This window comes from Musca domestica, unplaced genomic scaffold (genome assembly GCF_030504385.1).
Source record: "Musca domestica strain aabys unplaced genomic scaffold, Musca_domestica.polishedcontigs.V.1.1 35, whole genome shotgun sequence".
In the NCBI taxonomy this organism is placed as follows: domain Eukaryota; kingdom Metazoa; phylum Arthropoda; class Insecta; order Diptera; family Muscidae; genus Musca; species Musca domestica.
This window is the reverse complement of record NW_026712315.1, coordinates 2,828,306-2,845,994: the sequence shown is the minus strand read 5'-3', so window position 1 is coordinate 2,845,994 and position 17,689 is coordinate 2,828,306. Positions and strand designations below refer to the sequence as shown.

At 34.5% G+C, this 17,689-nt stretch overlaps 1 protein-coding gene across 10 annotated transcripts in view; it reads right to left on the bottom strand.

Moving 5' to 3' along the window:
* Positions 1–17,689, bottom strand: part of LOC101894482 (G protein alpha q subunit) — a 46,945-nt gene that overhangs the window by 17,445 nt on the left and 11,811 nt on the right. For 8 of the 10 annotated variants that reach the window (XM_020035569.2, XM_020035568.2, XM_059125888.1 and 5 more), the window contains exon 3: positions 1,858–2,934. In XM_020035569.2, the coding sequence (XP_019891128.1) occupies positions 1,858–1,975 (118 nt within the window). In that variant the 5' untranslated portion in view covers positions 1,976–2,934. Of the gene's footprint in view, positions 1–1,857; positions 2,935–9,888; positions 9,911–10,485; positions 10,637–17,689 lie in introns of those variants that run through there. The other 2 variants (XM_011292787.3, XM_011292788.2) reach the window with 2 other exon arrangements.

Genomic DNA, 17,689 nt, shown 5'->3' with positions numbered 1-17,689 from the left:
CCTCGCTTCATTTTCAGCGCACAATGGCCACCAAAATGTCCCGATACCAATCTGTTGGACTATTGTGTCTGGAGTATTTTAGAAAGCAAGGTTGGCACTAAAAAAACCGAAGTGTTAATCATCTCAAGCAAGTGCTTCGCCGGAAATGGGCCAAAATACCGCAGACTTACATGGTGACGGTTTCATTGGCCTTTTGAAAGCCATAATTCCTGCCAATGGTGACCAATTCGAACAAATCTAAACTTGTTCTGAAATTTGATGCTATTTACATTTTTTTTCTTTCATTCAATAAAATTAAAAAAAAATGTAAAAATTATGACGTTTGGCTCTGAGCTCCCCCTGTATTCTAGGTTAGATATAGAATGTTTAATTTATAATCACGCTACAGGTCACAATTATGGCCCGATCCTCAAATTTTGCATGGAGGTCGGTTATTATTTGGAGATGATCTCATGATGATCTCTCATTTTAGGGGTTGAAATGGACCGAAAACAGAACTTTTGCAGTTGTTCTATAAGATCTTATATTTGCAGAATAGTTTGATAAAGCCTATAAACTCTCTTTTAAAACCAGAAAATATCTAATAGGTGTCCTATCAATAGGTCTGAGAAATGTTTCCCATCGTTAGAAGTCACTTAGAAACTCCCCATAGGGGACCTGTCTGCCTTAGAAGGACCTGGAGGGGATTATTATCAAAGGACTTCATTCTGCAAGATACCATTAAAAGTAAACGCTCCAACCTCTAGAAGAAAACTAAAAGGAGCATTTTTTCCATAAAATATCTTTGGAATGTATTTTATTATTAGAGGGATCTATAGTCGTCTATTCAAAGAACCTGAACCTTTAGAAGACCTTCGAAATCTTTTCCAGCTCTAGAAGACATCTTGAAAGAGTTGTATAAATTGAAAATATGTGGAATGTCTTTTTCCGGACAAGCTTATAACCAGAAATCCTTTAGAAGATGCTATCTCATACGAGTTCTATAATTAAAAATCTATGGAATCTCTTCTATGATTAGATTAGATTATTACGCATCCTCTGTCTAAAGACGACCTGGATAGGATTGTTATCAATTTCGGAACATTATAAATACTTCTGTCTGCAAGATATCTTTAAAAGATCTATAGGAACTCTTCCATCTCTACAATAAATTTTAAAGGAGTTCTATAAATTGAAGGCCTAAGAGAACTCGAATGGGGGCTTTGGTTTTGGAATACCCATAATAAGACTTCTATCCATAGAAGGCATGGAGAAGGTTATAATAAATTGGGAACCCTTATAAGGTCTTCTATCTTTTAGAAGACTTATTGAATCCAATCTACATCAAGAAAACCCGTACATTGTTTTTAATCATGAGAAGTCATAAAGACCTTATTCAGTCCCAAAATCCAGTCTCTTCTATCACACGACTTTGCCATAGATGACCTTAAGTTAGTGTGTCTTCTATCTAAAAAAGACCTGGAGAGAAATGTTATTAATCTGGTAGTTTGAAGGGCTTTTATCTGCAAGATACCTCTAAAGGACCTACAGAAAATTCTCCATCTCAATAAGTCATCTAAAAGGAGTCTTATAATTGAGTCCTATACTTAGAATATAGAGTTTTTTTTTAATAGAGGAGCTATAATAGTCTGGTAAAGACCTGGAGAAGATTTTAAAAAAATGAGGACCTCTCTATTTGCAAAAGCCCTTTAGAAGAGATATGCAGTCTCTTCCACCTCTAGAAGGCCTGGGGAATGTATCTTCCCTTAAGAAGTAATGTAGTAGGTTGGTCACCCCAAGTCGAGTCTTCGCAGCACACATTTATATAAAAAAATAAAAATAAATTAATAAAATTAAAATATATCAAAATCTACTCACCTAATAGCAATAATTTCAATTCTCTTCGCGCATCTCTTTTGTCACGACGCAGTTGCCGTTCAATTTCCTGATTGATACGCTTCTGTTCCTTTGCCTCTTCGGATAAACAGCACTCCATGCTAACTAAATGTTTTTAAGCCGCTAACGCTGCTTAAACGCCACACGTTGAACAATTATGTGTATACTAATTACTTATATATATACGAATATATAATATGTGTATCTATGTATTTTAAATATATAAATGGATGTTTCTGTAGATTCCAAGAAGACTAAAGATACCGCTGGATGATACCCAAAAATTCCAATGATCAAGATGATATTCTTCGTTTCTTTTTTCTAAGGGTTTTATGTGAGTGTGTGGGGGGTGTGTATTTGCCAAGTCCCCGGAAAAGAAGGCAGAAGACAGAGAATTAACAGGGATGGGAGGCGAAAGGAAACGCCAGTAATTCAAATTTACAGCTGAAATTTGTTGTTGTTTCCAAATCCACTTGTTGTTGTTTGTGTTATCTTTGTTTGGTTGATAGTTGTTACCGCCGACTGTACCAATTATGTTGGAACTAAAATCAGCATTGCTTCCTCAAATCTCCTTTGTGAGTAGAGTCGTCCACGTCCTGATAACTTTTCAACAGCTGCTGTTGCATAAAGTTTGTTTTGGTGGTATTTGTTAGATTGTAGTTTTTCTTCTAGCCCTTCACTTGTTCGTTCGTTCTCAACCTTCCTCCTTTGCACTCCTTTTTCTTTTGGTATCTTTGAAGATTTCCTTTTGTTTTCTTCTTGTAATTTGAAGAGGGTTTTTACATGGAAATGGTTAATATAAATGCCACTATGAGTTCGTTTTTTATTATTTTAAATGTAGGTTTTGTTTTCTTGGTTGTTTCCTTTGCTTGTTCTTCTTCTTCTGCTGTTGCTGCTAAAAGTAGAATTTTGACAGAACCATTGAAACACGATTTGGTTTTTTTTGCTGAGATTGGGTTTTCTTTTCAAGGGAATTCAATCACTGATGGTGTGAATTTAGCCAAACCAGTCTAACTTTCTTCTTTTAACCAATTCTTTTGTTGACTTTGATGTATATTTCTGAAAGGAGAGTAAAGAGAGAAAAAATAGTTAGTTATTTCGAATATATAGTACAAATATTTTGGTAGTAAAGTTGGAAATTTTATTACAATCTAGACAAGATGACCACCTAATCCTTCCTAGTCTGGGTATCTATATCAATTTATAATTCATTTTACAAGAGAAGATGAACGTGAACTGTCCCGGCAATATATAGAAAATACTTATATGTAAAATTTTAAAAGAAGAGAGGCGAATTGCCTTATCAACAGCCTGAAATAATTGAAAAATCGTAGCAAAAGATACTAAAAAATACTAAAATCTCCTTAAATTCTAAAATTTGACATGAGAATCACTAATTGTGTGAAGGGAGGAGATAAGGCAGAATTTGAAGTGTACGAATTGTATAGAAAGCGACCAGGAATCTTAAGTACTCGTAGATTTTGTAATTAAGTAATATGAAAATTAGAAAAGGTTTCTATAGACCATGCCGTATATAGGTCTATAGATCTTCTATTTTCTAGAAGCAATAAAAAAATATACTGAATATAGCTAAACAAAGTCAGATGAAAAAACTGCAACCAACTTCAGACTGCTGTCATTTCTAAGCCACTTGTCCAACAACTGTTAAAATTAAAACATTTTGGTGAGAATTTTCCAGAAAAAAAGTTATTCGTGATGGAATTCTAGCTTGATTTCTTTATATTTGGCTGGGAAACCACAGGTCATTCTCCGCTCGTCGTGACATCAGAATAAATGCCGAATATTATCGCGAAAATATTCTGGAGTATGTATTAAAGCCTTGGGCATGCAAACATTTTGGCCGCAGACCTTGGACATTACAACAGGACTCAGCACCATCACACTCAGCACGAGCCACCCAAGAATGGTTACAAAATGAGGTTCCTCGCTTCATTTTCAGCGCTCAATGGCCACCAAAATCTCCCGATACCAATCCGTTGAACTATTATGTCTGGAGTATTTTGGAAATCAAGGTTGGCACTAAAAAATACCAAAGTGCCGATCGCCTCAAGCAAGTGTCGATCGCCGCAGACTAACATTCCGACAGGGTGTGACGGTTTCATTGGCCTTTTTGAAGGCCATAATTCGTGCCAAAGGTGACCAATTCGAACTAATCTAAACTTATTCTGAAATTTGATGCTTTTTAAACGACATTTTTTTCTTTCATTCAATAAAATTAAAAAAAGTAAAAATTATGACGTTTGGCTTTGTTGCAGTTTTTTTATCTCACCCTGTATCCTAGGTTAGATATAGAATATTTAATTTATAATCACGCTGCAGGTCACAATTATGGCCCGATCCACACGAAATGTTGCATGGAAGTCGGTTTATGGACCTTTATTTTTTTTTGAGGATGATCTCAAAATAATTAGGGTCTGAAATGGACCAAAAACTGAAAAATTTCCTGACTTTGCTGTTGTTCTACAGGTTACAATTATTCAACAAACGATCAATTTCGAATGGTGCTAGCGTTTTGAGCTGGGCTGAAGCCTACCATTTTGTTTGGTAATCGGACAATATTTAGCGGGTAAAATAGACCATAACTTGTATATAAAAAATACGGAAACTTCCACTAAACCGCAAATATTTTTTTTTATTACAACGAAGTTACAAATACACGCAAAAGTCGCAAGTGATCGTTATAGTGATGCTGTTAGCCAAGATATCGGATATGTAGCAAAAGAGGTACAATCCATATGTAAAAAATTGTGTTTAGTTACTACAATCAGAAGTCAAAAACCGCGGGACTGATTTTGACAATTCTGCCAACTTAAAGCGAATCTTTTTTGTAATTTTTTGCCAATTTTGGTTCTTTAGTAATGTTTTGTCATATTTTTTTTTCTTTTTTGCCATTTTTTTTATATTGCATGCGATTTTTTCGATTTGACTAACATCAGTGTTAGGTTAGGTAAGAAAATGAAATATTTTGGTCCTCCCTATCAAGTTCTTCTCACACAAAGGCCTAAAATTTGGAATAATAATAAACGGAATAAGCATCCGATTCTCTTCAAATTTCACACATCCCAATATTTCTACTAACACAAGATCTGGTGTGAAATACCTACCCAACAAAGGGTCAAGATTTTGAATAATCGCGAAAGTTTTGAAAAAAAAAAAAAAAAACAAAAACCATCCCAAATAGATGTGATGTAAGCATCCAATACCTTTCAAATTTCACAAATCCCAATAATTCTATTAACACAAGATCTCGTGTGAAGATGATAGATGTCGGATCACGCCTTCTGGTACCTCTCCCACAAAGGGTGACAATTTCCAAAACTAACATTTCTCATAATTTGCGAAACAAGTCAGAGGTAATCGCATACTCCTTTTAAGAGAGCTATCGTGCGCACCAGCCGGACGGTCGGACGGACACCGCCAGATCGACTCCAAATGTCCTGAAACGAATTTCGAAACCTAGGGTCTAAAATCGTTATTTCAATGAAGCATGTTTTGACTGTATCAAATGATACAGTAAAAAAGCAGATGAGTGGCGAACTTTTAGTACCCTCCACCATTTTGAAGGATCTTGAATAATTTAAAAAAATAAGAAATGCGTCGAAAAATACAACTTAAAACCGTTATATGGAAGATATACGAAGACGTATAAGCAATTTTGTGTCGTAGATTGTAGTATCGATTACGAACTTCAAATACAAATTTGAAATAATTCCGTTGAATAATGTCGCTAATATCAATCAAAATATCGAATATTGGGGGTACAGATATATGGAGGCTATACGAAGGCGTGGGCCTGCGAATTCTAAATTCAAAATTTAAAACAACTTCGATGAATTATTTCCCTAATATCAGTCAAAATATCGAATATCGGGGGGTACCGTGGTATGTGGGTTATACGATATCGTGGACCAATAAAGATATTTCTTTTCCAGGGGCTAAAGCGCTTAGAAAGAACTTCTAGTAAGTATTTTTAAACAATTCCATTAAATATGTAGCTAAAATAATTTTAATGCCGAATATCGGGTGTACCGAATATCGGGACGTACCGATATATGGGGGACATACGACATCGTTGACCTATATAGACAATACTCTCCCAGGGGTTAAAATACTTAGAAGGAACTTCTATTGTGGAATTTCAGACATCATAAAAATACCGAGTATCTTCGGTACCGTTATATGGGGGCCATACCATATCCTGGACTGATATAGCCCATCTTTAAAATTGACCTGCCTGCAGACAGAAGACTGATCTGTGCAAAACTTTAGCTTCTTATCTTAATTCGTTTTGACTCTAGCGTAATTACAACAGACAGACGGACGGACAGGGCTAAATCGTCTTAGAATTTTACGCAGATCAAGAATTTATAATTTGATCATAAAAATACCGAGTATCTGCGGTACCGTTATATGGGGGCCATACCATATCGTGAACCGATATAATCCATCTTTAAAATTGACCTGTCTACAGACAGAAGATTGATCTGTGCAAAACTTTAGCTTCCTATCTTAATTCGTTTTGACTCTAGCGTGATTACAACAGACAGACGGACGGACAGGATTAAATCATCTTAGAATTTTACACTTCTTAAGAATATATACTTTGATAGGTCTAAAATTATTATTGTGTCGATGAGTTGCAAACGGTATGACGAACTTAATATACCCTCCATACTATGTATGGTGGAGGGTGTAAACATTGTCGAAAAATTGGGGCAAATACATTTTCTACATTTATTTAATCCAAAATATTTGAAACAAGTTAAACAACCCATTTTGAATGTCTATTCAAAATATTGCCATCATATTTTTATTTGAAAATACCGAATATTAAAAAAAAAAAAACATTGAAAGCCCTGCTGGCTTGTCGAAAATGTGACCATTATGAAACATAAACAAAGCTGGAACTTAAAAAAAAAATCAAACAAATCGTCGTAAAAAAGCAAAGAACGCCATCGCAAAATCACGCCACATTTGCAACAGAAAAAAAAAAAAAATACCAACCCACCAAAAGCAGGCAATTGGTGTGTCGGCCATTCATCCAGCCAGCTAGCCAGCCAACAAACAAACAAACCTCCAATGCACCGGCAAATTATTATTGTTGCAAAAAAAAAAAAAAAAAAATGAAAAAAAAAAAACGTACGAAATGCATGTTGGAGAAAAAAAGACACAAAAACAAATATAATTTATTTGCAACAACAACAAAAACAAGGGCAACCCTTATGCATGGAATAACATATTTCGGGATAATTGAATTACAAAGAGATTACAAACTATCAGTGACGTCACCTAAATCGTGTATCTTGAGAAAATACGAATAGTTAAACTAAAAAGTCTATGGAGGGATTGTTTTTTCGTGCGAGGACAAGAGTTTTTTTAAATATCGCCTAGAAAATAAAATTCCTGAAGGTAATTGCAGAAAGGGGTTGAATTTTAATTTAAAAACAGGGGTTTGCTAAACATAACTTTTGCTAAACATAGTCAAACAAATGCGAATTGAAATTTTCAATGGATTAATTATAGACTTCTTTATGGGTTATGCCCATAAATTCTTGTTTGGTTTTCTATAAGCACATCTCTCGTCCATTCCGATTTTTTTATATAGACATCGTTCTGATCACCCACAAGGATTTCCATATGGTTGTCAATTAAGCCTCAGATACCGTTTTTTAAAGAAAAGTAATATATAATATTGGGCTCTTCGCCCAGTGTTCTTTGCGATATAAACTAGAATTGTCTAAATACCGTTGTTGGGAATTGCAACAGATTGTATACACCCATACACCCAGTAGACCACCAACATTACGATTCGAAAATTAATAACGCCGAATGCCTAAACAAAAATAGGTAATTTTGGTCCAGCTTCTTTCATGTAAACCAACACTACAGCCGGGGGGGACCGACCATGACTTACAATGATATAATTTAAGACATACTTCCCCTTTGGCTTGGAATGAACGAATATCCCAAGACCGTTCGATGTACTAGTAATTTCGTCGGAAAGTGACTTTCAGTATAAAAAATCTTCGCGATTATATGGAAATGTTGGATTTGTTTTACACAAATATACGGGCCATTTTACCCGCTAAATATTAACCGTTGATCATCCAAAATGGTAGGCGGCCTCTGTCCCCTTTCTGGCTCTAATTCCACGTAAAGTTGCCAGGAAAAAAATCCTTTGACCATTCAAAACGATTGGCGTCGTCCTGTCCCAAGCTCTAACCCCACTCAAAATTATCAGGAAAAATAAGTTTTTTTTATCTATTTCATCCCCTTAATACAGGGTGAGATGAAAAAACGGCAACCAACTTCAGACTGCTTTCATTTCTAAGCCACTCGTCCGACAGCTGTTAAATTTATTCCAGCGACAGTTCATTATATTGTTCACAAGCGTACAAAAGCATTTTGGTGAGAATTTTCAAGAAAAAAAGATATTCGTGATGGAATTCAAGCAAATGTGATTTCTTTATATTTGGCAGGATAACCACACTCCAGCATTTAAATGTGAATAAATTCTTTGTGTTTTGTGTCGAGCGATGGTACGGCTCGTTACCGTGATACTGGTAGCATAGCCCGACGTCAAGGAAGTGGATGGAAGAAAACAGCAACATCAGCAGAAATTGTTCGAACAGTAAAAAAACGACTTGATCGAAACCAGCGTCGCAGTGGCCGAAAAATGGCTCGTGAGCTGAACATATCGTATATCGCATTCCATTCGGCAACTATTGAAAAATGAGCTCGGGTTAAAGCCATTGAAATTCCAAAAAGTGCAAGAACTTACACCGCAACATAAAGAGAATAGACTCAAAAGAGCTAAAGAGTTGCTTCGCTTAGACGAAAGTGGTGAACTGCCGAATTTGATTTTCTCCGATGAGAAAACATTCGTTGTCCTGTAGTTTGTAAATAAACAAAATTATCGTGTTTACTTGCCAAAGAGGTCAGGTGAAAATGTGTACCTTCGTTTGGCCACCAGAACTCAAGCGCCCATGGTGATGGTGTGGGCCGCCATAACAACCGATAGCTCTCCTCTCTCCTCCTCTCGTATTAATCGATCGTGGCATAAGAATAAATGTCGAATATTATCGCGAAAATATTCTAGAGGGTGTATTAAAGCCTTGGACACGCAAACATTTTGGCCACAGGTCTTGGACATTCCAACAGGACTTAGCACCATCGCACTAAGCACGCGTCACCCAAGAATTGTTACAAAATGAGGTTTCTCGCTTCATTTCCAGCGCACAATGGCCACCAAAATCTCCGGATACCAATCCGTGGGACTATTGTGTCTGGAGTATTTTGGAAAGCAAGGTTGCCACTAAAAAATATTTAAGTGTCGATCACCTCAGTGTCGATCGCCGGGAATGGTCCAAAGTACCGCACAGCTACATTCGGGCAGCGTCTAATGGTTATTCCAAAATTTGATGCTATTTCCGACATTTTTGCTTTCATTCAATAAAATTTAAAAAAAAAGTAAAAATTATGGCGTTTGACATTGTTGCAGTTTTTTTTATCTCACCCAGTATGCCCCATTCAAAAATTGTATTTAGACCAGAGCACAGATTTGCTCGTTTTCTCGGGCTTTACGAAGACGTTGACCTGCAAAAGTATTTTTTTTTTCATAGGCAGAAGTACCGATTCCGAACTTCACATAGGAAATTAAAAACAGTTTTGGTGAATAATGTCCCTAATATCATCAAAATATCGAATAAATGGAGGTACAGTTATATGTGGGCTATACAAAATCCTGGACCTGCTTAGACAATTTTCTGTTTCGAGATATTTGATCTTGACATAGTTATGTTAGTCCGCCTTTTAGACTAGTGCTCACCATTTTCCTGGAAGAAAGTATCCATTTGACCTCCTCTAACACTAAGGTGATATTTACGATTATCGGCCCACTCCCACCTGTACTTTCCTCACAAACGGATAATACGTATGGGTGAAAAAAAAATCTCAAAGAAATCAAAACTAGGATTAAAGCTAACAACATACTGTTTAGATCTCCTTGTGTAAAAAGCTGTAACACCTTGAGTTCTGCAGATACCAACAGGATAATTCGATAGGAACAAAAAATTAAACTTTTCAAAAAAAAAAAAAGAAATGATAAACGATAAACAGGATACGCTTCTTTGATGGCGTATTAATGTTATGATTATTTCGATTTATGTTACACAATAACAACAAAAATTTGAATGGGTTCCTAGTTGGCTTGACGAGTTTTTGTTATGCTCGAGTGAATTCAACTACGTCTTGGCAAAGAAAATCTTACGACAATAATTAAATTTTCTTGTAAATATTCCTTTCCGTTTGCAGTGTTAATTCAATTAGTTTCGGTTCTTTTTTTTCAGAAAAAAAAATAATAATTAACAAAAGACAGACACATAAGGATTTGAACACTTCATGCCACAATTCAACAGTCCAGTCCTTTAAAATTTCAAAATATTATAGTCATTTTTTTACTTTTTTTTTGCAATCTTTTCTTTTTTTACGTTTTTCAAAATATATATTCCTTTGTCTTTTAACTTATAACATTTTTAAAGTTCGTTTTTTTTTTGCAAAATATTTTTGATTTTTTTTTAAAACTTTCACCTTTTTCAAAGCTATTTTTTATTTTATTTTTCGAAACAGCGTTAAGGTTTTATTTCCTTTGGAAAATACAAGGTTTCTGTCTAGTCAGAGAATAAATCACGCCGCTTAACGTGGAAAGACAACGATTTTGACTGATGTTTGTTTTGAAACTATTTGGATATTTGAGGTAGTAAATTTGATGAACGAAGGCGGCGTTATTTCTATTTCATTTCTTACCAACAATTCTAGAATGACCCTCTGAACCAGAGAGGAAAACACCACCGCCGCTATTTTCCAGATGACTCTCGAGTATGTGTTTGGTGGGAGGGTGTGTGAGCTCACTTACAGTGGACTGCAGATAATTGTGTTTGATCTAATGTCAAATCAATGAATGATTGGAATTTTATGCTCATCCTATTTTCGAATCAATTTAGCTCAAATTTGGATATTGGGAATACTTGTTAAATGAAAATGCAATACAACTAGTTAGAACGACAGATGTTTCCCCTCAGCCAATGTTCGTTGATTTGAATATATTTTGACTTCTGTTATGATTATTCAAATTATTGACCTTTTATGAAGCAGGTTCCAAAGAAATGGGCCAATATTGTCCATTTCGTATCGGACCTAAATTAACTTGATATAACTATTGTGACGTGCCAGGTTTGGACAATATCGACTACATCCTTTACTTTATATGAAATAAGTGATAATTTTTAGAAAATTTGCGTGAGGTACCACACATAGTCGACCGAAGTATTCCATTGTCATACTTTATCTAATACAAATAAAAATATTGGTATGGACAAGATTATAAAAAAATCGAAAATGTTTGTCAAATTTTATGCGAAACCATAAATTCCATATTCATCACAGGTTTCTGGTTGAGAGAAATATTTAGATATAGCAACAGTATTAAAAATTGTGACCTTTTCTGGGTAAGGTACCAGAAGTGGTTGGCAGATATGTATATCATCTTCACAGCAGCTCTTTTGTAAGCAAAAATGTTTGTATGTGTGAAATTTGAAGAGAGTTGGATGCTTATTTCGGTTTTTATTATCGTTTTGCTTATTGAAAACTTCGACATTTTGCGGGGGAGGTACCAGAAGGAAGGGTCCGATCTCTACCTTATTTACAACAGACCTGTTGTGTGTTGATAGAAATATTGAGATGTGTCAAAGTCCAAATGGAATTGAATGTTAATTTTGCTTTTTGAGAACTTTATGGATATTCCTCCCCTTTGTGGGGGAGGTACCAGAAGTAGTTGACTGATATATCCCAATTTCACATCTGACCTTGAGCTAATAAAAATATTGCGAACCAGATGCTTATTTCGGATTTTATGATCGTTTTTGTTATTTAAAACTTTGACAATTCGTGGGGGAGGTACGAGAAATAATGGTCCGAGCTCTACCAAATTTATAACAGGTTTTGTGTTAATAGAAATATAGAGATGTACCAAGTCTGAATGGAATCGAGTGTTAATTTCGTGTTTTATGGGCATCATAGATTTTCAAAATTTTGGCTTTTTGTGGGGGAGGTACCAGAAAGAATGGACCGATATATTCCATTTTTACACCAGACCTTGGGTAAATAAAAATATTGTAATGTGTGTGATTTGGAGACAATCGGACAGGTACATCGCATTTTAAAGTTTTAAAATTATTCAAAATGTTGACCCTTTGTGGGGGGGGTACCAGAAGGAAGGGTCCGATCTCTACCACATTTACAACAGATCTTGTGTTGATAGAAATATTAAGATATGCCAAAGTCCAAACGGAATTGGACGTAATTTCGCTTTTTATGAACTGCATGGATATTCAAAATTTTGACCCTTGTGGGACAGGTACCAGAAGGAGTTGACTGATATATACCAATATCGCTTGGGCTAATAAAAATATTGTGATGTTTGCAATTTGAAGAGAAACAGATGCTTATTTCGGATTTTATGATCGTTTTGCTTAATCAAAACTTCGAGCTTTTGTGGGGGAAGTACCTAAAGAAATGGTTCGATCCCTCCTAAATTTCTAACATATCTTGTTTTGATGGAAATATTGAGATGTGCCAAGTCTGGAATCGAATATTATTTTTGCGTTTTATGAGTTCAATGGATATTCGACATTTTGACCCTTTGGGGGGAGGTACCAGAAGGAGTGGACCGATATATCCCATTTCACACCAGAACTTGGGTTAATAAAATTATTGAGATTATTAAAGACAATCGAACTCTTACATTACATTTTATAAAAGTTAAAATTATTCAAAATTTTAACCCTTTTTGGGTGAGGTACCAGAGGAGCGTCATCGTCCATTTTCGCACCTGACCTAGCAAATTTTAGGATTCGCAAAGTTGGAGGTAGATCGGATCATACTTTCCCTTTTTGTGTTCAGTAAAATATATTTTGTGGGTTAGTTACCAGAAGGTGGGACCGATATTGTCCATCTTCGAACTCGATCTAAGTTTGACAATAATATTATGATGTAACAAGTTTGGACCAAATCAGGTACTCCCTTCGAGAGTTATTGTGCGCACCAGCCAGACAGACGGAAGGACGGACATCGCTAAATCGAATCCAAATTTACTAAAAACGATCAAAGAGACCTAGGTTCCTAAGCTTTATGCAAGTATGCAGTATATTGTAAATAGGCCAAACTTCGTAGAACCAACATTCATTAGTTTATTTTGCAATGCCCTCATCTCACTTAAGCAGTTCCCACTGTAAATACTTGAATTGTTTGAAAAGGAAATTCTAGTAATTGCTGTTCATAGATTTTTACCATCTTCTGTTTTACCCACGGAAGCTATTTTTCGCCCCGTTTCGAACCAAACCAAACAAAAAAAGAAAGGTTACAACCAATCTTATTCGCTTTCTAAACTAAGAACGTATAGGGCTTCTTTCTACCACGACCACCCCAATCCTCCAACCCCACAGCAACCTCTGATGACGATTATATGTGGACAAAAACAAAGTCAATGATTTTCCGCGTACACCTTCCAAGTTTAAGGTTCGAAAAATGTCTAGAGGCAACGGGATCTATATGACAGACGGACGGCATTGATGGGGGATTTTGTGATGACAAGAAGGTCGAGGTTGTCACCAAGGGTTAGGTTATATGCCGTACCAGGCCGCACAACCACTAGGCTCACATGTGACGTTCGGCCAGTTTGACGATAATCCAATTGTCTTTTGTCTTACTGACTGACCACCAGACCTCATGATGGCCAACCAAGGTTTTGCTGGTCTGGCTTCTAACAAAAATCTACTATTGGAAGTGGATGAATGAAAATAAATCAAAAGATTTCATTGCATTCAAAAATAGTTTAAAACGAAAAATCGTTTAGATTTATAATAGTTTTAAGGGGATTAGGAAAGACCTTCTTTAGATTATATTTAAATCGAAAATTTTATGGAGTAATTGTTGATGAAATAATAAAATCGCTATAACGATTACAAAATCCTAATATATAGTCCAAGACGTCGGCATGGACATATGTATATCTAGATTCCCACAAACATTCGCTATTTTCGATGTTTCGTTTTTAAAATATAGGCTTCGAAAAAGGAATGCAGGTATAAGGAATGATACTGATTAGCTTTATTGGTTGAACTCTACTGCTTCGGTTTGTCAAAAAACCATAAACCACCGACCTGCCTCATTGCGGTGTAATGGATGCAGAGAATCTGTGCACTCAACAAATTGTTCGGGATTATGTAGGTTCCTAGATTACAGTGACGTGCTGCAGCAAAGTAGTCCCTACAGGGTACACGTCTTTGTCGTACTCACCAGAGACATCATCTGAGTGGTCGTCGGGGTACAAAACTCTATCATTGTCTCCTGAACAGCAACATGTCCACCGCAACTTTATGTTGCTGTTCCAACTCCGGATTGTGTGTCATAACCTTTAAAGACCGAACTTTCCTTACAATTTAAAAGCTCACTAGCCAAAATTCGGAGACTTTAACAACTTTCACTTCAATACTTCCCAACACTAGTGATTTTCTGGTAGCGGAAAGTATTTTCAGAGACATCATCAAAAGCTGCTGCCGCGCGCTATATACCTATTGGTCGATTATCCGACATAATACCAAATTTTTCCAGCAGAGACAATAGGGACCAGCAAATGAGCGTAATAATCTCCGTCGTTCCAACCCTACTGAGCCCAGAGTCAATGAATTAACAGTGGAAGGCAATCGGTTGGTACAGGCACATGAGCGGAAAAAGTGACTAGATCAACTGAACTGTTGCAACATTGAAACCGAAATGAGTTAGCTGTGGGTAAAGTTTACATAGCTCTCGTAGCGGTCCGAGGGTGCGCTAGTTATTTTAAGCGAAATGTACTATATCGTATTAGATTTCTTCCCGTTGAGCTCAGACAGAATCTTATTGGTAATGTTGATACAACTGGATACGCTGGGAGTTAAGTACGTGACAAAAGTTCTCAACCTATCGCTAGCCATCTATATAATTTCCGAAATCTGGAAAATGGGCCGAGTGATCCTGCTACAAAACCAGGTGTGGACGCCAATAAAACCGAGTCACACAAACCGATTTTGCTGTTGTCGCCAGTAACGAAGACTTGGGGCTTCATATCTCCCAGCATTAGAGAAAGCTATTCAGTCTCCGATCACCATTAAGGATTACCTCCACAAATTAGTACCACGATATGAGGATGTCAGTCGTACGTGGAACTACAAGTCCAAACCCCGGAGAGTGGAACATAGTGCACTGTGAACTACAACAATGTGCCTGCTCATGACTCCAATGGACAATTTACATGGGGGCGATGCTATTGCTATTGTTGCAGTACGACACCAAGCTGGGATGTCAGGAATTACCTACACGATCTACAGAGGGAGGTCCAACACTGGACCCAACATCTGGATCATGGAGCGTATTAGAGCTGGAAAACCACAAGTGGCTATCGTTGGGGCACTCCAGCATTTAAATGTGAATATATCTTCGGTGTCTCTTATGCCATCGCTCGTTACCGTGATACTGGTAGCGTAGCCCGACGTCAAGGAAGTCGGCCGAAGAAAACAGCAACATCAGCACAAATGGTTCGAAAAGTAAAGAACGACTTGATCGAACTACGCGTGAGCTGAACATAACGCAATATTGAAAAATGAGCTCGAGGTAAAGCCATTGAAATTCCAAAAACTGCAAGAACTTACACCGCATCAGAAAGAAAATATTCTCAAAAGAGCTAAGGAGTTGCTTCGCCATAACAGGTGATGTTCGCTCTCCGCTCGTATTAATCGACCGTGGCATCAGAATAAATGCCGAATATTATCGCGAAAATATTCTGGAGGTTGTATAAAAGCCTTGGGCACGCAAACATTTTGGCCGCAGACCTTAAACATTACAACAGGACTCAGCACGCGCAACCCAAGAATGGTTACAAAATGAGGTTCTTCGCTTCATTTCCAACGCACAATGGCCACCAAAATCTCCGGATACCAATTCGTTCGACTATTGTGTCTGGAGTATTTTGGAAAGCAAGGTTGGCACTAAAAAATACCAAAGTGTCGATCACCTAAAGCAAGCGCTTCGCCGGGAATGGGTTAAAATACGGCAGAGCAACAATCGGGCAGCGTGTGACGGTTTCATTGGCGTTTGAAGGGCATGATTCGTGCCAAAGGTGACCAATTCGAACAAATCTAAACTTATTCTAAAATTTAATGTTATTTCCGACATTTTTTGCTTTTATTCAATGAAATTAAAAAAAAAATGTAAAAGTTATGGCGTTTTTTCATCTCACCCATTAGATAACGACAATTGGAGTTTTCGCCATGAAAATTTAAATTTCGAATGTAGCTGCTATGCAAATATTTTTTTTTTTCTAATAGTTCTAAATAAAAATTAATATTTTTCCATTGTCTAAAAGTGAAAGGGTAAGTTTAATGTAATTTCAATTTAAAAAACCCCCTCTCATAGCATCTGTAGGTGGCATGTACCCACATGATGGATGCAAAGGTCACTGATTAGAGAATGAAATGCAAAATAATAAAAAAAAAGGAAAAGATGAACACGTGTTCGCCGTTCAAGTTGTTGCATTTAGTGCAATCCGTTTGTACTCTAAAATTATAAAATCATTGTAATATTAAACCTAGATGCCGGTTTTAGTTCTCTTATCAGCAATTTTAAATATCTTCCTTTATGCCACCAAAACGAAAGTGGTCAACCATGCACGTATTGATTATTTACCAATTTTATTTATTATTATTATTATTATTATTATTATTATTATTATTATTATTATTATTATTATATTATTATTATTATTATTATTATTATTATTATTATTATTATTATTATTATTATTATATTATTATTATTATTATTATTATTATTATTATATTATTATTATTAGTTATTATTAGTATTATTATTATTATTATTAGTATATTAGTATTAATAGTATTATTATTATTATTATTATTATTATTATTTATTATTAGTATTATTATGTTGTTATATTAGTATTATTATTATTATTATTAGTATTATTAGTATATTATTATTATTATTATTATTATTATTATTATTATTATATTATTATTATTATTATATTATTATTATTATTATTATTATTATTATTAGTATTATTATTATTATATTATTATTATTATTATGTATTATTATTATTATTATTATTATTATTATTATTATTATTATTATTATTATATTATTATTATTATTATTATTATTATTATTATTATTATTATTATTATTATTATTATTATTATTATTATTATTATTATTATTATTATTATTATTATTATTATTATTATTATTATTATTATTATTATTATTATTATTATTATTATTATTATTATTATTATTATTATTATTATTATTATTATTATTATTATTATTATTATTATGATTATTATTATTATTATTATTATTATTATTATTATTATTATTATTATTATTATTATTATTATTATTATTATTATTATTATTATTATTATTATTATTATTATTATTATTATTATTATTGTTATTATTATTATTATTATTATTATTATTATTATTATTATTATTGTTATTATTATTATTATTATTATTATTATTATTATTATTATTATTGTTATTATTATTATTATTATTATTATTATTATTATTATTATTATTATTATTATTATTATTATTATTATTATTATTATTATTATTATTATTATTATTATTATTATTATTATTATTATTATTATTATTATTA